Genomic DNA, 24794 nt, shown 5'->3' on the forward strand with positions numbered 1-24794 from the left:
GTTTTCTGAATGTTGAGCTTTAAGCCAACTTTTTCACTCTCCTCTTTCACTTTCATCCAGAGGCTTTTTAGTTCCTCTTCATTTTCTGCCATAAGGGTGGTGTCATCTGCATATCTGAGGTTATTGATATTTCTCCCAGAAATCTTGATTTGAGAAAATGAGAAAATATAAGAAGAAGCTTGTGCTTCTTCTAGTCCAGTGTTTCTCATGATGTACTCTGCATATAAGTTAAATAATCAGGGTGACAATATACAGCCTTGACATACTCCTTTTCCTATTTGGAACCAGTCTATTGTTCTATGTCCAGTTCTAACTGTTGCTTTCTGACCTGCATGCAAATTTCTCAAGAGGCAAGTCAGGTGGTCTGGTATTCCCATCCCTTTCAGAATTTTCCACAGTTTATTGTGATCCACACAGTCAAAGGCTTTGGCATAGTCAATAAAGCAGAAATAGACGTTTTTCTGGAACTCTCTTGCTTTTTCCATGATCCAGCAGATGTTGGCAATTTGGTCTAAAACCAGCTTGAACATGTGGAAGTTCACGGTTCACGTATTGCTGAAGCCTGGCTTGGAGAATTTTGAGCATTACTTTACTTATCCTATTTCAACTGATTTAATTGATATCTTTCAGGAAGCCAAGGTTGGCTCATCTGTTTTCAATGAAAACTCACCCTTTTTTTTTTAGTCAGGAAATCTACCACAAAAGAATGGATACACATATAGGTATCGCTGAGACCCTTTGCTGTTCACCTGAAACTATTACAGTGTTGTTAATTGGCTATAACCCAATACAAAATAAAAGAAGAAAAAAATTCAGAAGAAAAAAAAATAGACCACATTTTCCCAGTGACTTAATCATGATTTTTGCTCTCCAGTTTTTTTATAATGTATATTGTATTTATTTATCTGGTTGCATTGTTGCACCATGTGGGATCTTCACTGCTGTGTGCAGAGTCTTTAGTTACAGAATGCAAACACTTAGTTGCAGCCTGTGGGATCTAGTTCCCTGACCAGGGATGGAACCCAGTCCCCTTGTACAGAGAGTCTTAGCCACTGGATCCCCAGAGAAGTCTCTTTTGCTCTCCAATTTGAAAGTCTCCATTCTGCCCTCTTCACACTGCCTGAGTTTGAATCCCTGCTTCATTGCTTACTAACTGTTTGATCCTAGGCTGATGATTGAACCTCCTCATGCTGCAGTCACCTCTTCTGCAAGGTGGAAACAAGAATGATGATATGCCTCTGGTGGGGTTGCTGTGAGGTCTAAGTGCTGAGTACATGTCAGTACTTGGAAGAAAGTCTAAAGATGGAAATATGCTCTCCACCCTTTCAGTGTGTCTCTGAAATTGCATTTATAACCTCATCTGGAGACAAGGGCCAAATACTCTTTGTGAATGAGGGAGTGGACCAAATGGGCCTCCTGCTTCCTCCTCCCACTCCCCAGCTTAGGTTCCCTGTTGAGGTATCACAGAGAAATAAAATATTCCCCATGTGTGCATGCTAAGTTGCTTCAGTTGTGTGCAACTCTGCAATTCTATGGACTGTAGCCAACCAGGTTTCTCCCTGTCCATGGGATTCTCCATGCAACAATACTGGAGTTGGTTGCTATGTCCTTCTCTAGGGGATCTTCCTGAACCAGGGATCAAACCCACATCTCCTGTCTCCTGCATTGGCAAGTGGGTTCTCTGCCACTAGCACCACCTAGGAAGCCCCCAAATATTCCCCAGGTAAATCAAACTAAAACAAAACATTTGAAGACTCTTAACCTCCCAGAGTTCACTAAGGCTTCTCCAATCGCAGCATTTTCCATCTTAAGTGCCATCACACATGCCTCCAGCAGCTCTGTCACCTGCAGTGTGTGGATTTTTTCCTTGCACTGTCCAATGTAGCCATCATTCACAGGGGAGTAGGCCTCTCTATTCTGATAAGGCGTAGAATATGAGCTACAGAGTAATAGTCCAGCCATATGTCCTTCTGCCTTATCTGCAAATCCCCTTATCAGCTGTTTTATTGAGGCTGTTCAGGACACCTGATTATCCTATCCTCACCAGAAAATGCCCTCATTCTGTCTTTCTTGGGCTCCTGCAGGAAAATGCACCAATAATGTAATATCTGCTTTTTTTTAATTGGCATATCAATTAAGACATGCTACCATTGTTTGTATAATTATTAGATTTGTCCCCACTGTTAATCAAAGAAATGCAGATTCAGGCAAAGCTTTTCTTAGAATCATAATACACCCAGTGCTGACACTGTTATATATATTGAGGGCAGTCTAAATCACTGCAGTATCTTCTCCGGGCTAGTACTTTAGCAATAGACATCAAGGGCCTTCAATGCCTCTGACTCAATAATTTCACTTCTGAGACTCTATGCTAAGGAAATAATCCTAAACACAGAAAAAAATCTTTGTGCCCCAAGATGTTCATGTCAGTGTTATTTACCATAGCAAAAGCAATGAAACCATATAAAGACTTAAAAAAAAAAAAAAAGGAAATGGTTAAATGAGCTACTTTATAATGACCTCATAGAATACTTTGTAGCCATTTAAAATGATACTTTCAATTAAGTTGACAATTTTTGTAATATCACATGAAATGGGGGGAAAGGCAGAATACAAATGTACATATATTGTTGTTTTTCAGTTGCTCAGTTGTGTCCAACTCTTTGTGACACCATGGACTGCAGCACAGGAAGCTTCCCTGTCCTTCACCATCTCCCAGAGCTTGCTCAAACTCATGTCCATTGAATCTGTGATGTCATCCAGCCATCTCATCTTCTGTCATCCCCTTCTCCTCCTGCCTTCAATCTTTCCCAGTATCAGGGTCTTTTCCAATGAGTCAGTTCTTCGCATCAGGTAGCCAAAGTATTGGAGCTTCAGCTTCATCATCAGTCCTTCCAATGAATATTCAGGATTGATTTCCTTTAGGATTGACTGGTGTGATCTTTTGCTTAAAAGAAAGATGAGAAAATATAAAGACACTAATGAATGAATGCTGTCACAGTAATGGTTCAGAGTGCTGTGAGAGTGGATAAGTGTTCAGATTTAGACTGGAGGATCAGGGAAGCCTCTCAGAGAATCTAGAAGTTAGCCAGGGAAAAGGACTACTCAAAGAAGAGGAAACAGCACGTGCAGAGGTTCTGAGTCAGGAAAAACATAACAAATAAACGTTTTTGAGGCGCTGGCTACTGAGTGCTAACAACATATCAAAGTCTTTGTTTTAGATTTGCTGTACTGTCCAGAACCAGGAGCTAAAATTTCTTTGTATGTAATAAGGATTAATATCTGCTGAAAGTGAAAATCACTCAGTCGTGTCTGACTCTTTGCAACCCTATGGACTGTATAGTCCATGGAATTCTCCAGGCCAGAATACTGGAGTGGGTAGCCTTTCCCTTCTCCAGGGCATCTTCCCAACCCAGGTCTCCCTCATTGCAGGAAGATTCTTTACCAGCTGAGCAATCAGGAAGCCCATCTGCTGAAAAGACACTGGCAAATCAGTCTGAGCTTGGCATGTCATGGGGAAAGGAGCAGTAATAGCACTTGTCACCTGCAGTTGTCATGGGGCTGAGGATTCCTTAAAATAGGGCTGGCAAATGGCCAACAAGCACATGAAAAGATGCTCAATATTACTCGCCATCAGGGAAATGCAAATCAAAACCACAGTGAGACACCATTTCACACCAACTAACATGACTATAATAAAAAAAGACAGATAACAACAAGGGTTGGTGAGAATATGGAGAAATCAGAACCCTCATACACTGCTGGTGGGGGCACTGGGGGCAGGGGCGGGGCAAGTTGTGTCCTACTCTTTGTGACCTCATGGACTGTAGCCCACCAGGCTCCTCTGTCCATGGGATTTCCCAGGCAAGAATATTGGAGTGGGTTGCCATATCCTGACCCAGGGATTGGACCCTGGTCTCCTGCATTGCAGGCAGATTCTTTACTGACTGAACCATTGCAGCTCAGCACACTGCCAGTAGGAATAAAAAATGGTGCAGCCACTTGGGAAAACAATTTGCAATTTCCTCAAATGGTTAAACATAGAGTTACCATATAATCCAGCATTCCCACCCCCAAGAGAAATGAAAACCTACATCTACACAAAAATGTGCAGAGGAATGTTCATGGCAACATTACTCACAATAGGAAGAAGTGGAAACAACCCAAATGTCCATCAACAACCCAATGGATGAAGAGATAACAGAGATGTGATATATCCATACCATGGAATAGCATTCATTAATAAAAATAAATTAATTAAATAGAAATGTAATCAATAAATGCCACGACATGAATCTTGAAAATATTATGCTAAATGAAAGAGGCTGTCACAGAGGACCACATGTAGTCTGATACGATGAACACGAAATGGCAAAAATATACATACTCATGGAGATAGAAAGAGTACTTGATGCTCAAGACCGGAGTGTTGATGGGAAATGGAGAGTAATTGCCAACAGGTATAGGGTTGCTTTTGAGGGTGATAAAAATGTTCTAGAGTTGATTGTGGTGATAGCTGCATAACTGAATATAGGAAAAAAACACTGAACCATGCTTTTTTTTTTTTTTTTTTTGGCTGCTATCTCACAGCTTGCAGGATCTTAGTTCCCTGACCAGGGACTGAACCTGCACCGTCGGCAGTGAATGGGCTTTAACCACTGGACCACCAGCGAATTCCTTGAACCATGCACTTTAAACAGATGAATTGTATGATATGTGATTTTTATCTCAATAAAGTTGTTATAAAAAATAGGGTCAGACCAATGGGCACATAGTGTGTGCTTAATGTTGGCTAATATCATCACTATTCAATAAATATCTCTTTTCTCTGGATGAAACTTTTCCTTATAATGACAACTGTGAATCAACCAGGAAATTTTCTGAATCGGGGTCATAAATTCAAAGGCTTACAAAAAACATGCAGAAGACAGAAAAAGGTCATAAAGTGAAGGTGCCCAGCATAAAGGAGTGGTGGAGACTGAGTCAAAATGGAAAGCTGATTGCTTCTCACCTCCATCCACATGGGAATCTAGGCCCAAAATTACCAGAGCTGACTTTTCAAGGGAAGGCAGACTTTCAGATTTTTATGTGAAACCTATTGACTTCTAAGTACTGGCATGCATACCTGCGTGCTCAGTTATGTGCAACTCTTTATGACCCCATGGCCTGTAGCCCACAGGCTGCTCTGTCCATGGGATTTCCCAAGCAAGAATTCTGGAGTGGGTTGCCATTTCCTCTTCCAGGAGATCTTCTCCACCCAGGGATCAAGCCCACATCTCCTTCGACTCCTGCATTGGCAGGTGGATTCTTTACCACTGAGCCACTTGGGAAGCCCAAGTATCGGCACCTACCTTAAAATGTTATAAACACTGAGAAGGTCAAAACTTAAACTTGAGTCGACATAGCAGCAGGAAAATTTCAGTCTTCAAGTTGCTTTGTTGTCTCTGCTGACAGTACTTTAGCATGATTCCCAAAATTGTCCCCTGTGCACTTCCCTCCTCCTAAACTCTGGTTTATTCCTCACTTCCTCTGCCAAAACCTATCCAGGCTAGAGAGACAGAATTCATACATAAATAGTTTCTAAACATCCTGGTAGATGCCAAAGTTAGAGTACAGTAGCGTGGAGAGGGATTGGGGGCACATAGCTTTTGATTCCTAATCCAATTAGAGAATCCTACAACAGAGTTTTTATTCAAAGACCAAATTTAATGTACAATCCTATATCTCCAGTAGGGCTTCCCTGGTGGCTCAGATGGTAAAGAGTCTTCCTGCAATGCAGGAGACCAGGGTTTGATCCCTGGGTCGGGAAGATCCATCCCCTGGAGCAGGAAACCCACTCAGGTATTCTTGCCTGCAAAATCCCATGGACAGAGGAGCCTGGTGGGCTACAGTCCATGGGACCGCAAAGTCGGACACGACTGAGCCACTAACACTTGCATCTGCAGTGAAGCCGGTTTTCATTAATTTCCAGCACAACATTCAGATATACTGGCCAGAACTTCAATATGTTCTTATTTAGTGTTCAATCCTTTAGAGCATTACAGTTAATTATTTCAGTTTTATGGCACAGTGGAGGCAACAAGCATCCAAGCAGGATGCCTTCTGCCTCTCCTCCCACCCAGTCAGCCCAGGGAGGTGTCAATATAATTATTTAAGGAGTTGAAAGGTAAAGGGCAGGGAAGAGGAAGGGAATTGAGCCAGCAATTATGCACTAATGCTTCGACAGAGAAGCAGATGGCATTCCTTGCATAAATTATTATTTATCCGCGGAATTCCCCTCTGCCTATTACCAATTCCACCCCTTTAAAAAATTCTTTGTTGGGCCTGTGAAGTCCCCTGGCCAGTGTCCAACGTCAACTGCCTCCCCCACATCCCTCCCGGTAGAGACCCAGCGAGGGTGAGAATTCCAAGATGGCTGCAGGTGGGCCGCAAGAGTTTCTGAGGGCATTGATGTTGAGGTTACAGGGAGGAGTCCACTTTAATTTGCAGGCTGGAGGCAGGGGGCAGTGACTGCCTGGACGTGCAAGCAGAAAGTGACGAGCAGGGTTGCCCAGCCTCTGCTTCACCCTCAATAATGAGACTACGTTCCCTGGTGGTCTAGTGGTTACAATTCAGTGCTTTCTCTGCTGTGACCCAGGTTCAATCCCTGGTCAGGAAAGCGAGATCCCCCAAGCCGTGCAGCATGGCAATAATAATAATAATAAGACCTACTACATATAGACACCTACCAAAATGCCAGCTCAGGCAACATAGCTTGGAAATTACTATGCATGCCCTCATAGAACCCTTGCATCAGCCCCCAAGGCAAGCAAGAGCACTTCATTGTGGAGGGAAAAAAAAAATGAAGAAACCGGAAGCTGTGAGATAAAGAATTCTGCTAATCCTAATAACAAGACACCTTTTTTTAAAGACTATATCACTGCATTTTTCGTCTTCCTTTTTTTTTTAGCTTGTGCAGAGTTATAAAAATCATCTCTACCTTTTCAACTATATATTTTTTTAATTCTTATATTTTTCTGAAGAGAACAAGACTTTTAATCCATGTAATTAAACGCAAAAAAAAAACCAAAAAACAGTTCTTAATTCCAGAATACTAAAATGAAAACAAAATCCCCAAGACAGTAATGATACCCAAAACACCTATGGTTTTTTAAGACAGCTGGTATTCTCAGCTAACCTTCAGGACAACTCTGGGGGAGGTTACGCTTGTTATGATTTCCTACAGATGGGGGCACTGAGGCTCTGTTCATTGAAGTCATTTCTCAAAGCCTCCAAACCCAGTCAGCGTGATGTTTGAACCCGGACTTACAGGGATTCCCAGGACAGCCACAGTGTAGTCTCTCCTCTGTATACCACCACCGCCCTCACCCCCTCACCAACAGAAAAATCTACTTCCCAAACATACATATTAGCTGTCTCCCGACATTTTTCAGCAGAGAGAAAACTAAGCCTCTTGGAGGGCAAAGATTGTCCATTTCTCTGTGTCCACTGTCTTGACACTCATGCTCTTCTTGCCTCCTTGGCAATTATACACCAGGATATAATGGGTATATATAAAAGGGTGTACATATGTAAGGGTAGCCATGAGAAGCCAAGTGCTCAATTTGATCCCACTAGCATTTCCCAGAGAAAACTGGCCCTGGCCAGCAGCAGCAGAGACATGGCAAGCACTGGGCATCAGGGCTGACTGAGGCTTGTGGTGGAACAGATGAAGCCAAGACTGTGGCATCAAAAGGGTTTGGATGCTGAACGCCACCTCTACCACTCACTGTGTGAGTTTGAATAAGTCCCTCCGAGGCGTTAATTTTCCCCATCCGTAAAATGGAATATTAATCTGCACCTCATAGGATTACTGTGGAGACATAATGGGATAATGCAGTGACTTTCTAACATTTTTAATACATAGTTAGAGATGCGGATGGAGTCAGCAGTCATGAAATTAAAAGACACTTGATCCCTGGAAGGAAAGCTATGGCATACCTAGACAGCGTATTAAAAGGCAGAGACATCACTTTGCCGACAAACATCTATATAATCAAATCTATGGTTTTTCCAGTAGTCATGTATGGATTTGAGAGTTGGACCATAAAGAAGGCTGAGTGCCAAAGAATTGATGCTTCCAAATTGTGGTGCTGGAAAGACTCTTCAGAGTCCCTTGGACTGCTAGAAGATCAAACCAGTCAATCCTAAAGGAAATCAACCCTGAATATTCATTAGAAGGACTGATGCTGAAGCTGAAGCTCAAATACTTTGCAATCTGATGTGAAGACCCAACTCATTAGAAAAGACCTTGATGCTGGGAAATATTGAAGGCAAAAGGATAAGGGGGCGGCAGAAGATGAGATAGTTAGATAGCGTCACCAACTCAATGAACATAAATCTGAGTAAGCTCCAGGAGATAGTGAAGGACAGGGGAACCTGGCGCACTGGAGTCCATGGGGTTGCAGAGCATCAGACACGTTAGTGACTGAACAACAACAAAAGAGATGCAGTGCATTTCATATCATAACCAAGTTCGTACAGAGAGAAGGGGAGATTCATAAAACCATACTTGGTAATACTCTTTGATAGCTTGGATACATTCTATGCTAGTCCACTTTTGTGAACTACCACACTACTACCAGTTAAGTTGACTTCATACCCAGTGAAGGATCTTAACTTTTCCCTGTGAAAAGCCAGACACAATAAGCTTCTCCCTGCCCAGCACCAATAACCGTGTTCGCACACCTCCTTTCTTCTGCTGGATTCTGGTAAGAATTTCCTTTGGGTTTGATTATAGACTTGTGAGGAAAAGGACCTGCAGGGGGCGCTGTTTTAAGCGGTTGTGAATTCTGGTTTCGTTTTTATTTTACCCTTTTTGTTTGTTGGTCACCGAGTCCAGTTCTGCTTATCTGGATGGCTTCTGTCTTCATCCTCCTCCTCAACCATCTCCAGGCTTCGACTATCCTCAAGGAATGTGAACAAGACCCACCCATCGGTGGAACTGAAGCAAGGAAGAATTCTCAGATGGCTCTCTTTGGATTAAAACTGGGCTGGGCTGCATATGTCTTCCTCTTGGGAGCTCCCTCTGATAGCACTCATTCAATAAACATTTACAGGACTTCCCTGATGGTCCAGGGCTTAAGACTCCATGCTCCCAAATGCAAGGGGCCCAGGTTCAATTACTGGCTGAGGAACTAGATCCCATATGCTTCAGCTAAGACCTGGTTCAGGCAAACAGAAAAATAAAAACAATAACTTGTACATGAGTGTTCATAACAGCACTATGAGTAACAGCCAAAAAAAATGCACCAGGCAGTGTGCTAGGCCCTGGAGACCACAGACTCTGCAAATGGCAACGCGGAGGCTTTCTTGGTGGGTTAGTCCCTCCTAACCCCAGAAATTTCTGGGCCTGGAATCACAAAAATCCATAAAAGCAGTAAACTGTTAGATTTCTTACCATAAAAGCATGGACAGTTAAGACTCTCAAGGGGAACTTCCTTGGTGGCTCAGTGATAAAGAATCTGCCTGCCAATGCAGGAGACATGAGTTCGATCCCTGGTCCGGGAGGATCTCACATGCCAAGGAGCCCACACACCACAACTAGAGAGTGTCCCATGCAACTAGAGAAAAGCCTATGGCGCAACAAAGACCCAGCATAACCAAAAAATAAATAAATAAAATAAAAAGACTTTCAGTGGGAGGGGAAATATTATCAGAAGAGGAACATTCTTTAGGTGGCTTATTAACATGTAAAAGCAGAGATCTCAGACAGGCAGACTGAGTGCTGAATCTACCCCACAAACGGGTTTCGCTTCTATATATAATCTTCCCTGGTGGCTCAGCTGGTAAAGACTCTGCCTGCAAGGCAGAAGACCCCCAATTCGATTCCCATGTCTGGAGGAAGCCCTAGAGAAGGGCATGACAACCCACTCCAGTATTCTTGCCTGGAGAATCCCCATGGACAGAGGAGCCTGGCGGGCTACAGTCCATGGGGTCGCAAAGAATCGGATGCGACGGAGCAACTAAGCACAGCACAGCATAATTTTTCAACTGAGTTGCCAGCATTTGGTATTCCACCTTCCCTGAAATTCCACCTTCCCTGAAAAATTGGAAGCGTTGGCACCAATGGGCCCATATTGAAGGACAACAACCCACAGATGCCGAGTAGCAACTGCCAGCTGCATACAGACAAATGTTCTCCCGTCTGTCGCAGTCCTCACCACTCCCTTCAGGCTTCCTCATCTACATTCCCTGTTGGGGCCCTGGAAGCATTCTAGTTTGCACCCCTTGATCTAAAACATGATGAAGGAAATGTGTATTCGAAGTTGGAAAGAGCTTTCAATCAGGGTGTCAGTCTATGCTCTAAAGGAATAGTTTTTCCAATGTCCCTGTCAGTTCACCAGGGCAAGAAAATAGATGTAGATTTCAGCAGAAGCTTTGTTCAGCCAGGAATTCACTCAGGGGTTGGCAGGCCCACACTGATGGTCAGTTACTAGACAGTATATGAATTCAGTCAAAGGAGGGTAATTCTAACAGAATGCCTGAATTTGTATTAATTAAGAACAATGCATAATTCGACCTTGCAGATCTTCCAGAATTTTGCTGTTTCTGGATGAAGGGATCTATGAAATAGCTTAGAGTTGGAATAGTCAGTCAGTCTTACAGCAGATGGAGACAGGCGAGGGGTGGGTTAGGAATTAGTCATCAAACATTATGTAATCTCTCTGGGAGAAGAGACACCCCCTCCAGGTCTCATCTGTCCAATGTCACACGTGTACTCATCCACAATTTTTCAGGCTTGATGAGGTGATAGAGGCGAGAAATGTCATGGAACTCTCTGGGAAGCACTATGACATACTAATACATTAAACTTAAAATAACTCAATCCATAATTTTCTCTGAAAATTCTAACAATTGCAAGCATTTACTGACCATAGGCCAAGAATTAGTGTGCATGTGTGTGTGTGTTCAATAGAGTCTGACTCTTTGTGACCCCATGGACTATAGCCTGCCAGGTCCCTCTGTCCATAGAAATTTCCAGGAAAAGATATTAGAGTGGGTTGCCATTTCCTACTCCAGTCCAAGTACCAGGTTCTGTATCAAATGCATTATCTCATTTAATCTTTATAATGTCCTCAATAAGAAAGATGCTATCCTATGTACAATAGCCAGGACATGGAAGCAGCCTAGATATCCATCGACAGATGAATGGATAAATAAGTCATGGTACATATATACAATGGAATATTACTTAGCCATTAAAAGGAATGAATGTGAGTCAACTGTAGTGAGGTGGATGAACTGAGAGCTTGTTACAGACTGAAGTCAGAAAGAGAAAAACAAATACTGTATACTAATGCATATATATGGAATCTAAAAAAAAATAGCTGATGAACTTATTTACAGAGAAGAAATGGAGACACAGACATACAGAACTGACTTGTGGACACAGCAGGGGAAGGAGAGGTTAGAACAAATTGAGAAAGTAGCATTGACATACATACGTTACCATGTGTAACACAGATAACTATTAGGAAGTTGCTGCATGGCACAGGGAGGCCAGCCTGGCCCTCTGTGACATCTAGAGGGGTGGAATGGGGAGGAGGAGGCTCGAGAGGGAGGGAGTATATATACAATTATGACTAATTCTCATTGATGTACAGCAGAGACCACCACAATATTGCAAAGCAATTATCCTCCAATTAAAAAGAGAGAGAGAGAGAGACACTATGAGGACAGTAGTCCTGCTTTACAGATGAGAAAAGTAGTGAGATTCCGAGAAGTCATGGGATTTGCCAGATTTAGCAATGAATGAATCAGTGCACAAGGTTAAATGGAAGGGGACCCTCAGAACCATTTGGAATCCACTGCAAGCCAAGTCTAGGAGCGACCTGTAGTGGGTAGAGGATAAAGAAGAGTCAACGGTGGAAATGGAAGAAGCAGCTGGATATGTTAATGTCAGGAGAAGGAGTCACACTGGGATTCTCACTCTGACATATCAGGGCTGACACTGTTCTGTTGGGGGGCTGTCCTGGGTACTGTTGGACATTTAGCAGCATCCCTGACCTCTACCCAGTGTATGCTAGTAGGAACACTCCTTGGTAACAACCCCTGAACGTCTCTGCTGCTGCTGCTGCTAAGTCACTTCAGTCGTGTCTGACTCTGTGCAACCCCATAGACGGCAGTCCACCAGGCTCCCCCGTCCCTGGGATTCTCCAGGCAAGAACACTGGAGTGGGTTGCCATTTCCTTCTCCATTGCATGAAAGTGAAAAGTGAAAGTGAAGTTGCCCAGTCGTGTCCGACTCTAGCGACCCCATGGAGGAGCCTGAACGTCTCTAGGCATTTTCAAATGTCCCCTGAGGGCAAAATCACCTTCAGTCAAAAACCACTGATTACCAAAGAAGCAGTCATCTTCTAAAGCCATCAGTTTCCCTGGCAGCAGCAAAGTTAAGAAAATGGGAAAGGGCCGAGGTGATCCAAGGGCACCAGGTACTTTCAAGAAATTCCCTTCTGTCACAAAATCCATTTAAAAGTAGTAACAGAAGGAACAGAATTTAAAAATATGAGCAACCAAGGGTGAGCTATTCGCACAAAGTCCAAAAGCCTTGGTTTGGGATTGCCACAAGCCTGTCCAAGGAGTAGTCTCCCATGCCCCTGGCTTCCAAATGAAGGTCAAAGATTGAAAAGTAGAAGTTTCTACCCAGTGAGTCTCCATTTCAGTCATCTCCCCACCTCCAACCCAGCTAGGGTCCATCCTGGAGACAGATGTTGCCCAAAAGGACCATGGCGAAGACAGGCCAAGTGAGCGAAAGTGTGGAAACTTCTGAGATTGGCTTGGGTTTGGCACTTACGGAACAATAAACGGAGCCTTTGAAGAGGCTAAACAAAGGAACCATTTGTCTATTCTAGCAGCTACAAAGCGAGGCAAGATTACAGCGAAGGACTAGGGAGCAAAAGAAGAATGCCAAGCTGGAGAGGAGACCAGGGTTTACCGAGTCCAACTCAGACCCTCTGCCAGGATCTAAGGTCCGTGGGTAAGACAGGCAACTGAACGTACTTAACGCGACAGAGAAAACATAGGCTCTAGAGCTTTATGTTAAAAACACTTGCTAATTTTTTTTTTCTTCCTCAGCTTCTTTAATGTATGCAGTATGCTAGAAGCAAGAGTGGGGGGAGAGAAACAACATTCAAAAACATGCATTTTTAAAAAGGCACAAAGCTTTTCTTCACTGCTTTTTTTGATATCATTCCTATGAATTAATGATGCTGGATTTTATTTGCTTGTCTGTTGGAGAGCTTTCCTGTACTTCTCTCACTGGGAAAAAGGTTGGCATTAAAATGCTCGTCAGACTTTCCCTTCTTTTAACATTCCCTGGCTAGCTTGGTTTTAATCTAACAGTCCTTTCCAAATGATCTTTCTGCTGGAGCTATGTATGTATTTATCATTCTCCCCCGACCCTTTCCTTGACAGTCCTCAATGACTTGAAGGGTTTTTCTTTCTTTCTTTTTTAAAGTCAGTTACTTATTGATTTTGGCCACAAAGCATGTGGGATCTTAGTTCCCCAAACCAGGCACTGAACCCAGGCCCCCTGCATTGGACACACAGAGTCCTAACCACTGGACTGCCAGGGAAGTCCCTAAAAGGGTTTTGAAATAGCATCCCAATCACCTTTGAGGGGCTTTCTGTCTCATCTCCAGGTTGCAGCTAGCTTTTTGATCAGCCACATCCAGTTTCTTTCCACTGCTCTTGTCTATCGAAGATCCATAGGAAAGTTTCTCAGGGTGGGCTGGAGGGGGAGAGATATTCAAAGAAGGGGAGGAGACTGGTGTTACCTTATACAAGTCACACATTCTGAATCTCACCATCCTGTGCCTGCAAAGAAAGGAGAAAGAGTGGTCAAATTGCTCATTCTTTCTGTACTTCATTTTTCCTATAAAACTGATACATGACTGTCATTGTAAGAATATGCAGAGATCGAATCACTTCCAGTTATACCATCCTGAAGGAAAAAAAAACAAAAACATGTTTCCTGCAGTAACACAATGTTCTCTTCCATGAGGCAATCATACTGGACCTGGAGTCCCTACCCTGTGGGTGAAAACAGAGCTGCCGTTTGGGCGATCTGTCTCTTCTTAGAAACCCAGCAGCACCCCAGAAAGGAAGGAGATGCTCAGCTTGGGAGTGTCCTTAGACCAGCAAACCAGAAATGTTCATTTAATAGACACCTTGCACCGACTTCCAAAAGGAAGTAGAAAGACCGAGGCTGTCCCTTAAAAACCTTTCTTAAAAGACAAACTTCATCAGCTATTTCCGGGTGATCAGGATCAGAAACTCTTTATGTTTTATTCTAAGTTCTGTTATTTTTCTATTTATAACTTTTATTTTACAGTAACGTGCATCTCTTGGGTCATCTCGAAAGATATTATTAGTTTTAAATTCCCTTGCCATTTCTCAACCCAGAAAATGTCTCTTCTAGGTCAAATGGCTCTTTAAAATTACTAAAAGAAAGATAGAGAGGTCCCTTAAGACAAGCCTTGCTGAGACATGGCTTTCCATTTCTTCGGCTGTGAAATGGGATGGCCCCTACCTTATTTGGAAGCACAAAACTCCAGGCTGCTACTTGAAAATAACACCACAGTTGATACTACTAGCCTGGGAGAGAAGGCTGAGTCCTGAACCCACCAACAGCATCTCTGCTTGGGGTTCACATCACCTACACATGGCTGGCATGGTTTGGTAGTCAGACCTTAAGACAGGTATAACAGCCATCTTTAGCAACTTTCAGAAACTACCATCTGAGGTCAAACTAGACCTACTTTTATTGTTGTTGCTTGATTTATTGGTTTTGAATTTGTGTGTGTGTGTGTGTGTGTGTGTTTCTTGCCACAGTAGAGAGCAGTCATTCAGGCTCCATTCAGTCATTCAGATTCCTAGGAAAACAGCCCAAGAGACCTCTTCCAGGAAGGAGTTCCTGCTGTCACGTTTCCTGAGGATCTATCAGGTGATAAGACACTGTCAAGCATCCTTCTGGTCACAGAGACCTATCTGAAATATTCACACTCATTAAACATGCTATGTAAATTTCCTGCTCATTTACTTCCACCTTTATCGCTCAGTTGTTTTGATATGAAAGCTTTTTATTAAAATGATCCTTTACACTTTTTTCCCAGTGGAATCCCAAATGCCCCCCCTTCATCGTTATGAAAACATCTGGCTCTTCACCAATTTTTTTTTTCATTTAAATAAAGCAGTAAGCAAAACTAACTCCTCACCTTTCCCTTTGCCTCCACTTCCCCAATAAATCTAACGTCTTTCTCTAAAACTTGGTGGCTAGATGACTGGTTTCCACGGTGTGTGGTCTAATGCGTGTTTTGCTGCTTTAGAATTTTGCTGGAATATTTTTCATGTGTATACTTGTTAATTATTTCACCGTTTCCCATAAATGGAATCAGCTCTCTATAGGGTGATGTTCGTTGTCTGTAAGTGCCTGCGTGCTCAGTTGCTCAGTCATGTCCTACTCTGCGACCCCATGGATGATAACCTGCCAGGCTCCTCTGTCCACGGGATTTCTTCAGGCAAGAATACTGGAATGGGTTGCCATTGCCGCCTTCAGGGGATCTTCTCGACTCAGGGATAGAACCTGCATCTCCTGCGTCTCCCGCATTGGAAAGCAGATTCACCACTTAGCCACCTAGGAAGCCTGACCGTGTAGCTATGGGTTAATTTTCACCACCTCTTATGCAGTTGGACAGCCGCCTCTGAACCACTCTTCTCTCCAGTGATTCCTCTTCTTTCCACCTCTCTGCAGTTGGCCTGAAGGAATCATAAAACGGCGGCTGGAAACTCAATTTAAGGAACCGCCCCTTCCTCAGCCCGGTGCTCCCGGACGCCCCTGCCCCCACCCGACCCGCCAGCCCTCAGCTGGCATCCGGACGCAGCGACCTAGGCTGCCAGTAGAGGGCACACTTACTTTAACTTTCGCAAACCTGGGGCGCGGGTGCAGCTCTGGGAGGGGGCAGGGAAAGACGCTTTGCAGCAAAACCCTGGCTAGGGATTGGTCACTCGCGTTTTCGGCAAAGACCTGGAGGCTGGAGGAATTTGCAGTCCTTAAAACCGACTTGTGCCTTGTGCCTGATTTGGAGGAAGTTACTACTCTTTTAACAATCGAACGCCGAGCAGCAAACTCAACGGGTAATAATTTATCTCAAACACAAGCATGACATAGGCGAGCCCTCCCTGTCCCGAATTTTTTTTTCACTTTTGGAAGGAGGGGGAAGAGGCGTGGAAAAGTTTACTTATAACGCCCTTGGATGAGGGACCGGGGCTGGGATAGAGCCTCTGTATAATGCAGAATAGTAAATCCCTAGGGGATATGCATTATATGTTAAATATAGATTCATTGAGGGAGTGAACAAATCATGTGTCGTGTTGGGCAAAATTCTAGGTCGACGTGAACATGAAAGGTATACAGATGTACGTGGATTCTATTATACATACACACTTACTATGGTATTCAGAAAAAAATTTAGGAGTCAGTGAGCTAGGAAATCAATGCCTGAAATTCGGCCAATTTTTAATTGGCTCAAGACACTGCCAGTCCCCCTCCACCCCAAGAAACGGAAGTAATACTTGGCTCCTCTCCTTAGATGAGAATCGATGCATTGTGTGTGTGTGTGTGTGTGTGTGTGTGTGTGTGTGTGTGATTTCGAGTCCAATGATAAAGAGAAAAGCAGACCCAGAAAGGAAGTCAACGTCCGGTTTGTCCAAGCAGGAAAGAGTTAACGGTTTTCCTTACCGGGGACTCTGCCGACTCCCCAGGCAGGATCCGCCGGCTCGCCCCCTTCCCTCTTCTGGGGAGTCTGGTCCCGCGGCTCGCGCCCCCCTCCCCCGGGCTGTATCCTCCCGTCTAGCGCCTTTCATTTTTCCCCAAACCTGGGAGCCCAAGAGTGGTGCAAACCGGCGCCACGGGGCGCAAAGAGGATTCGTCTCTTTTCTGAAACCTGGCTGCGGAATTGGGAACTCCAAGAGAGAGGCGCGGGGGTGGGATGGGGGTGTAGACGGACGGGGGTGGTCCCCCGCGGCGCGCACCCGCAGGCGCGCTCCTCCCTTACTCCAGCTCCGGAACCCGCAGAAAGATCTCAGGGATTAGCGCGTACCGCGGGGAGGCTGGGGGAGAGGAACGCTGGCCCCCGCGGAGATACGTGTAGGTCTGCGCGGGCAGGGCCAGGAGTGGGGGCCCTCTGAGACTTTGGCAGCAATCGGGGGATTCATTGTGGGTGGAAGGTGCCCAGTCGAGAAAGCTGCGCACACCCAGAATGCATAACACCCCCAACAAATGCAATGGGTGTTTATTCACAACGCGCTCTCCAAGTATACGTGGCAGCGCGTCGCTGAATTATTTTAGTAATTCCAGGCACCATTTTTCTTCCGTATACCTCTGATCAGGTATCCCATCGACACTTAAAAAACTCCCCGGCAAACACACACTCAGAGCGCGCGCCCATCAATACCCCTTCTTTCCTCCTCTCTTCGCAGGAGTTATTTTCCAAAGGCTGCCCCTTCCCCGGCCTTAGGGAGGCGCCCTTCCACCGGGACGTGCATGGCGCAGCCGTGGGTACACGGTGTATTCTCAGCGTCGAGGGATCAGCGGTTCTGCCCCAGATGATTTAAGAACACAGGACAAGTATGCGGTTTGTCCAACACAGCGCTGCTCCAGAGGAACCAAGCAGCGCAGAGAGACGGTTTGAGCGGGAGCAAAAGAAAATGGTAGGCGAGCGCAGTTAATTCATGCGGCGCTCTGACCGTGTTTACACCCGAGAGCTCGACGCAATGGAGTGCCAGGCTCAAAGAGCTGAATCTCCTCCCCTCCTCACCAGCGCCCCTCCCGGGTTCCTAAAGCAGAGAGCGGGGGAGACAGAAAAAAGATCCTCTCTGGTGAGTCCCCGCCCACCAGCCCTTTATAGGCGAGGGTCTCCGCTGCCGAGGACCCCCCGGCTGCGCATCTCGCGGCTACCGCTGCGGCTGGCTCGCCGCGGCCGCCGCCTGGCTCCACCACTGCCTGGAAGGGCAGGGCTACTCTGAGGCTTGGCGGGAAAAAGAACAGAGGGGAGGGGCCGTACCTTCTCGGTATAAAAGCCAGTTTTCTGGGCTTTATCTGACTCGCTGTAGTAATTCCAGCGAGAGGCAGAGGGAGCGTGCGGGCGGGCCCTCCAGGGTGGAAGAGCCGAGCTAGCCTAGCGAGCGGAGTCGCGCTCCGGGCGCCCGGGGAAGGGAGATCCGGAGTCAAAGGGGGGCTTCTGCGCCTTCAGCCCGGCCGGCCCCCACCCCACCCACCCCGCGGACCCCTGCTAGCGGTCCGCCACCCGCGCCGCATTCGCGAAACTTTGCCCACTGGAACTTACAACATCCGAGCGACACCAAGACTCCCCGGACGCAGAGAAGCTCTTCTGCCTTTTTGGGGAGACACTTTCCCCCGCCGCTGCCCACGACCCGCGCCTCTGAAAGGCGCTCCTCGCCGTTTTTTGGACGCTAGATTTCCTTCGGATAGTGGAAATACGGGTGAGCACCCGGACCTATTGGCCTTTTTCATTTATTTTTGCTACCTCCTTAACGCCGCGATGAGCAGAAAGCCCGAATCGAGTGTCTTTTCTCCCATTCCTGCGCTATTGACACTTTTCTCAGAGTAGTTGTGGCTGGTCGGGGTGGAGTGGAGAGGAACCAGAACTGGGTCGGGGTACAGTGACTTGTCAAGATGGGAAGAGAGAGGAAGGCAGAGGGAAACCGGGGGTGCGTTTTCTGAAAGTAGCCTTTAGAGGTTTTTCCTCGCCTTAGATGGACGCTGACCCCGGCCGGGTGGACATTCATGCTTTATTGCATTAATTGCTTTTTTGCCTTTTGTCGGGAAGAAGAAGGGTATGCTTCGCGGTTGGCAGAAAACCCTTTACATCCTGAACTCCTTGGAGTAAGAATTACACATTGCATATGTGAGCGAAGAAAGCTCCGCAGCCGCTGACTTTTCCCTGTCTGGAAAAGGGCATTTAAATTTCGGCTTACTGCATTTCTGACAGCCGGAGACAGACACTGCGGCGCGTCCCACCGCCGATCCCCTCGGCGTCTTCAACGCTCCCGGCTCCTTTTAGAAGTTGGCCTTTGGCTTTTTTTTTTTTTTTTTTTTTAAGGATAATAAAATTAAAGATTTTGGTCTACAGAGAGGTTAGGATTCGGTGTTGGGAAGGCGCGGGGACGGGGAAAAGGAAGCTGGGGCAAAGATGTGTCCGAGTCTCCTGGAATTATTGACTCGGGGTCGGAGGGAATGAGGGCAAAATCTCTGCACCCAGCCTTGGCTCCCCGGCCGCCTCCAGGGTCCCCGCGCGGGTGTCCCTGCGCCCCCTGAGATGCGGAGGACGGCCAGGAGCGGGGCTCCGGGCTTTTCGAGAACAGCTGCTACCCTCGGCGGGTGAGGGGGAAGACGCCAGGCTCCGGGCGCAGAATCGTAGCAGGGTTTCTGGCGCAGTTGGGTCGCCGTATTGAGTGTTGAAGGGAGACGTCTCTGTTATTATTTAACACTCTCCTTTTATTTATGAGGGTGGGGGGGGCTGGTTGGAGAAGGGCTAAGGCTCAAAGCTGAGCTAGCCACCCCAGCCGGAGAGAGAAGGAAAGCCCGCAAAGGAAGGAAGGGGAGCGCGCTGGGGGTAGGGATGCGGGAGGCGGAGAAGGGAGGCTGGGAGGGGCGGCGGCGCCGGCAGGGGAAGCAGCGAGACGAGGGCGCGCGAGTGGGAACGGGCGCGGCGCTAGGGACCCGGGAGCGGGAGGGGGCTGAGCGCAACAGCTCCAGCCATGGCGCCTCTCGCCGCCTCCTTCAGGTGGCGCAAAACTTTGCGCCTCGGCGTTTGGCAGATCCTATTCTCCACCGCCGCCGCTGCCGCCGCCGCCGCCGCCTCCCCCGGCCTGTGACGGAGGCCAAAGCTGATTTCGATTGCTCGGCGGTGGCGGGGCAGACTCCCGGGCTTCGCGCTCCAGGCTCCCCGCCGGGGAGCAGAAAAGCCCCGCGGCGCTGAGGAGCTGGTTCGCCAAGTGTGTGTCTGAGATAGTAGAGGGTCACTAAGAGCGGGCTAAAAGGGTGCCTTTTTTGTCCGTTCCCCACCTCCCATCAGCCCCATTTGGGGATAGCGCTGGAAGGGGAGTGGTTCTGGATTGTGGCGCGCGGTGCGCGCTGCGTGGGGTTTCAGCACCATCCAAGACCCCTTTAACTCAAGACTTGCCCCGTCTTTGTGTGCCCCCTCCGGCAGGCTTGCAGCGATGCCCCTCAACGTCAGCTTCGCCAACAAGAACTATGACCTCGACTACGATTCGGTGCAGCCTTATTTCTACTGCGACGAGGAGGAGAACTTCTACCACCAGCAGCAGCAGAGCGAACTGCAGCCGCCGGCGCCCAGCGAGGATATCTGGAAGAAATTCGAGCTGCTGCCCACCCCGCCCCTGTCCCCTAGCCGCCGCTCCGGGCTCTGCTCGCCGTCGTACGTCGCGGTCGCCTCCTTCTCGCCCAGGGGAGACGACGACGGCGGCGGCGGCAGCTTCTCCTCAGCGGACCAGTTGGAGATGGTGACCGAGCTGCTAGGAGGCGACATGGTGAACCAGAGCTTCATCTGCGACCCCGACGATGAGACCCTCATCAAAAACATCATCATCCAGGACTGTATGTGGAGCGGCTTCTCGGCCGCCGCCAAGCTCGTCTCGGAGAAGCTGGCCTCTTACCAGGCTGCGCGCAAAGACGGCGGCAGCCCGAGCCCCGCCCGCGGGCACGGCGGCTGCTCCACCTCCAGCTTGTACCTGCAGGACCTGAGCGCCGCCGCCTCCGAATGCATCGACCCCTCGGTGGTCTTCCCCTACCCGCTCAACGACAGCAGCTCGCCCAAGCCCTGCGCCTCCCCGGACTCCACCGCCTTTTCTCCGTCCTCTGACTCTCTGCTCTCCTCTGCTGAGTCCTCCCCGCGGGCCAGTCCCGAGCCCCTGGCGCTCCATGAGGAGACCCCACCCACGACCAGTAGCGACTCTGGTAAGCTGGGACCCTCCAGGCGCGTCAGAGGGGTCGGCTGGCTGTCTTTCCTATTCTCATTGGCTGCCAACTCAAGGGGCCACACTTCAGTTGCCCCCACTCCCCGCCCCCCGCCCCCAGCCTTTTCCCCCTTATATTTGGAAAAGAAATGGAAAGTCTGGAAGGATCTGGGAGCTCACCATCCCTGAAACACTGAGCCTTAGTGTTCTTCCCACTCCTTCCCCTAAGATAGCCCTAGTGGTCAGTCCTCTCCTTTCCCTTCCCTCCCCTTAGGAATTTCTTTTGGGTTTTTAAATCTTCTAGCTTATCTAGCAACTCAATCCGCTCCCTCTTACCCCTCTTAAGCATTTTAATTGCCCTGGAAGGGGGCGGGGCGAGTCGTCGTTGTGGAGTTAAGAGAGGATTGATCTCTCCGAGAGTGAATGAATTACCTCCCTCCTCCCTTCAGAGTTGTTGGGATTTAATGGACTACAGATCAACAAAAATGAAGAGGGTCAGTGTACAGAGACCGGGCAGCCTCCCTCCTGAGCGCCGGGAGCTAGTGAAAAGTGCCTTAAAAGTGTATGGACTGAGTTGGGATCTTTGCACCTCTTTTGAACACTTAAAAGCCAGACCTTTCCAAAATTGGACTTCGTTTTTTCCTTCCCCCACCTTCTAGGACTTTTGGCAAAGCTGCAAGACTTTTTTTTTTTCTTTTTGCACTTCCAGTAAGATAGGGGGTTGCTAAAGTTATACCAAAGATTCGCAGCTATCATTTGCAACACCTGAAGGGTTCTTGGTAAAGATAAAGTCCCTTGCAAATAGGAGGTGCTTGGGAATGTGCTTTGTCTGGGTGTGTCCAGGGCCTCATTAAGTCTTAGGTAAGAATTGGCATCAATGCTGTATCCTGGTAAATTGTAATTTTCTTGTCTGTGCCATAAACCCAGCTGTCATTTTCCTCCCTGAGACTCTGTCTTCTTGAGAAGAAAAGCAGAGATGATTGGCTACCTGTCTGGGAATAACTTTGTGCCAGGGTCCTTTTTATTTTTTTAGCCACACCCAATGGCATGTGGGATGCTTAGTTCCCCAACCAGGGATCAAAACTTGCCCCCTGTGGCAGGGACGTCCTCCGGGTCCTCTCTTACCTAATAATCCTTTGTATTGGCATAGCATTAATTTCATCTGGTCACTGATTGCTTTAAGGAAACCGTTGTTAACTGGGTGATTTTTTCTTTCTTTCTTAAAGAGGAAGAACAAGAGGATGAGGAAGAAATTGATGTTGTTTCTGTGGAAAAGAGGCAGCCCCCTGCCAAAAGGTCAGAATCGGGGTCACCCTCTGCCGGCAGCCACAGCAAACCTCCTCACAGCCCGTTAGTCCTAAAGAGATGCCACGTGTCTACCCATCAGCACAATTACGCAGCGCCCCCCTCCACTAGGAAGGACTATCCCGCCGCCAAGAGGGCTAAGTTGGACAGTGGCAGGGTCCTGAAACAGATCAGCAACAACCGCAAATGTGCCAGCCCGAGGTCTTCGGACACGGAGGAGAATGACAAGAGGCGGACACACAACGTTTTGGAGCGCCAGAGGAGAAACGAGCTGAAACGCAGCTTTTTTGCTCTTCGTGACCAGATCCCAGAGTTGGAGAACAATGAAAAAGCCCCCAAGGTAGTTATCCTTAAAAAAGCCACAGCGTACATCCTGTCGGTCCAAGCAGAGCAGCAAAAGCTCAAGTCAGAAATAGACGTGTTGCAGAAGAGGCGAGAACAGTTGAAACTCAAACTTGAACAGATACGGAACTCTTGCGCCTAAATTGACCTATTGGAGGGAGGAACTGGACTCCCTCAGGAAATTCTTATTTGTTACTAAGGGAAAGTGAGGAAAAAGGTTCCCTCTGTCAACTCCTTACATAGGAACGTCTTTCATATGCATGAACAACCTCACAACCTTGGCTGGATCTTTAAGACTGAAAGATTTAGCCATACTATAAACTGCCTCAAATGGAACTTTGGGCATAAAAGAACTTTTTTTTTTATGCTTACCATTTTTTTTTTCCTTTAACAGATTTGTATTTAAGAATTGTTTTTAAAAACTCCTGAATTTCACCCAATTTTCCTTTGTAAATATAGCCATTAAATGTAAATAACTTTAATAAAATTTATAGTAGGTATTCCTACTATAATATAGGTATAATTTTTTTATTTAAGTACATTTTCCTTTTTAAAGTTGATTTTTTTTCTATTGTTTTTAGAAAAAATAAAATATCTTCAAATATATAATTGAGCCAAATCTTAAGTTGTGTTTTGTTTCTTTCTCTTTTTTCCCCCCTCATTCCCTTTTCATCAATTGCAAATTAACAGTATTTGGCCCTTAAGGGAAATGAGCTTACAAGGATAGGAAAAGAAGTCATTTAAGAAAGGGTGAGGACTTTTCTTTGTTCTGATGGGTCTGGGGACTTAAGGTCTTTAAGTTCTCAGGGTTATAAGATGCTTCCTGGAGATCTGTGATAAGGGCCAGAGTTGATACTTCAAAGAATGAAAGGGCAATAGGCTAGTGAGAAGGTTAGAGGTAGGTAAAAGGGATGCTAGAAGTTAAAGATAACAGTTATGAATACAAAGGAAGGTGAGGACTGGGGATTTGGAAGAAGATGAAGGAAAAACTCAGTTTGGAGGTTCCATGCCATCCCCCAGCTCCATTGGAACCTGGGGTTCTGCCCATTGAAACAGTCAATGGCAAAAGAGTAGGAACTGACTTTTGCTGCTAACCTGCAGTAGCAGGCACTCTGGGAGACAAGTTATTAACCCTATTTTACAAAAAGGGGAATATAGAAGCTCAGAGTGGTTATAGAACTTCTCCACAGCTACACAGTAAAAGGCTGAGTCCAAGTCCCGTATTTATTGAAAAGCACTCCACACTTGGCTATCATGCTTGAGTTCTTCCTGTGTTGGCAGTACTGAGATCAAGGATGCTTTGGGGTTGGGGCCTGATGGGCTGACACAAGAAATAACCATATTTAGGTTTCAGGCATTTTTCTAAGCATTCTCCTTCTCGTAACTACCCCCAGCAGCTGTATGAAGAAGGTACTGTTGATTTCTCCATGATAAGGAAACTCATCCATGTGCCTAAGGTGCACTGATAAATGAAGAACAGAAGCAGGATTCCAAGGCAGGCTTGACCTGTGCTAATCCACCTCTCAAACAAGCCAATAGCATTAAACTGGCCGGTCTCAAGGACCTGAGGTTTCAGCACTTAGACCTGATGGAACCTCAGTTCTTCTTTTCTCCTTTTATTTTGTATTTGTTTGTATTTTGTTGTTCCTTGCTTAGTTTTTCCTTTCACAAAAAGAAACTCACAGCTCATTCACGCCTGTTGTTGTTCAGTCACTAAGTCCTGTCTGACTCTTTGTGACTCTATAAACTGCAGCAGGCCAGGCTTCCCTGTCCTTCTCCATCTCCTGGAGTTTGCTCAAAGTCATGTTCATTGAGCCAGTGATGCCATCCATTCACTCCTACCTTAGTCATTTGTTAAATGAGTCTCACCAGTTGCTCCTGGAAAGCAGCCAGTATGGAAATGCTACTGTCCAGATCATAAAACATACTTGGTCTTCATCATGTGAGTCATTATTATTTTGGAAATGACAAACTCCCCTTCCTTTCAACCCCTTTCACACAGGGACACGCATGATACATGCTCATCACTAGAACGTGAAAGGCATTTTTGAATGTAGATTTTAGGCTTCCCTAGTGGCTCAGAACGGTAGGGGTAAAGAATCTGTGATG

General features: G+C 46.6%; 2 protein-coding genes and 1 long non-coding RNA gene across 6 annotated transcripts; 2 read left to right on the top strand and 1 right to left on the bottom strand.

Annotated features, from left to right (window-relative positions):
• Positions 1–2491: 2491 nt before the first annotated feature.
• Positions 2492–15625, bottom strand: LOC147359659 (uncharacterized). 2 transcript variants are annotated; one of them, XR_015141129.1, is made up of 2 exons: positions 13653–15625; positions 2492–2947 (listed from the first exon to the last, which is right to left on the bottom strand). It is a non-coding gene; the product is annotated as an uncharacterized LOC147359659 (long non-coding RNA). The 2 variants fall into 2 exon arrangements; XR_015141128.1 differs by having other exon boundaries at positions 13817–13891.
• A 1505-nt stretch (positions 15626–17130) lies between these two features.
• Positions 17131–23304, top strand: MYC (MYC proto-oncogene, bHLH transcription factor). 3 transcript variants are annotated; one of them, XM_086337353.1, is made up of 4 exons: positions 17131–17187; positions 17520–17918; positions 20273–21039; positions 22265–23304. In XM_086337353.1, exons 3-4 carry the CDS (start codon positions 20283–20285, stop codon positions 22825–22827), a joined length of 1320 nt encoding a protein of 439 aa, XP_086193479.1. In that variant the 5' UTR covers positions 17131–17187; positions 17520–17918; positions 20273–20282; the 3' UTR covers positions 22828–23304. The 3 variants fall into 3 exon arrangements, with proteins under 3 accessions (XP_086193479.1, XP_086193478.1, XP_086193480.1); XM_086337352.1 differs by lacking the exons at positions 17131–17187; positions 17520–17918 and adding an exon at positions 18141–18542; XM_086337354.1 differs by lacking the exons at positions 17131–17187; positions 17520–17918 and adding an exon at positions 19919–20057.
• LOC147359661 (uncharacterized) lies at positions 19133–20041 on the top strand. The gene has a single exon (XM_086337355.1). It carries the CDS (start codon positions 19682–19684, stop codon positions 20039–20041), a length of 360 nt encoding a protein of 119 aa, XP_086193481.1. The 5' UTR covers positions 19133–19681.
• Positions 23305–24794: the final 1490 nt, after the last annotated feature.

The sequence above is a fragment of the Bos grunniens genome, chromosome 14, assembly GCF_055505025.1.
Source record: "Bos grunniens cultivar Pamir isolate PY7600 chromosome 14, Bosgru_T2T1.0, whole genome shotgun sequence".
Taxonomy (NCBI): Eukaryota; Metazoa; Chordata; class Mammalia; order Artiodactyla; family Bovidae; genus Bos; species Bos grunniens.

Excerpts from the sequence above, each read along its gene's own strand:
- MYC (XM_086337353.1), top strand. The coding sequence starts at position 20,283 with ATGCCCCTCAACGTCAGCTTCGCCAACAAGAACTATGACCTCGACTAC. Across the intron at positions 21,040-22,264 it reads CACGACCAGTAGCGACTCTG|AGGAAGAACAAGAGGATGAG; the intron begins GTAAGCTGGGAC and ends TCTTTCTTAAAG.
- LOC147359661 (XM_086337355.1), top strand. The coding sequence starts at position 19,682 with ATGCGGGAGGCGGAGAAGGGAGGCTGGGAGGGGCGGCGGCGCCGGCAG.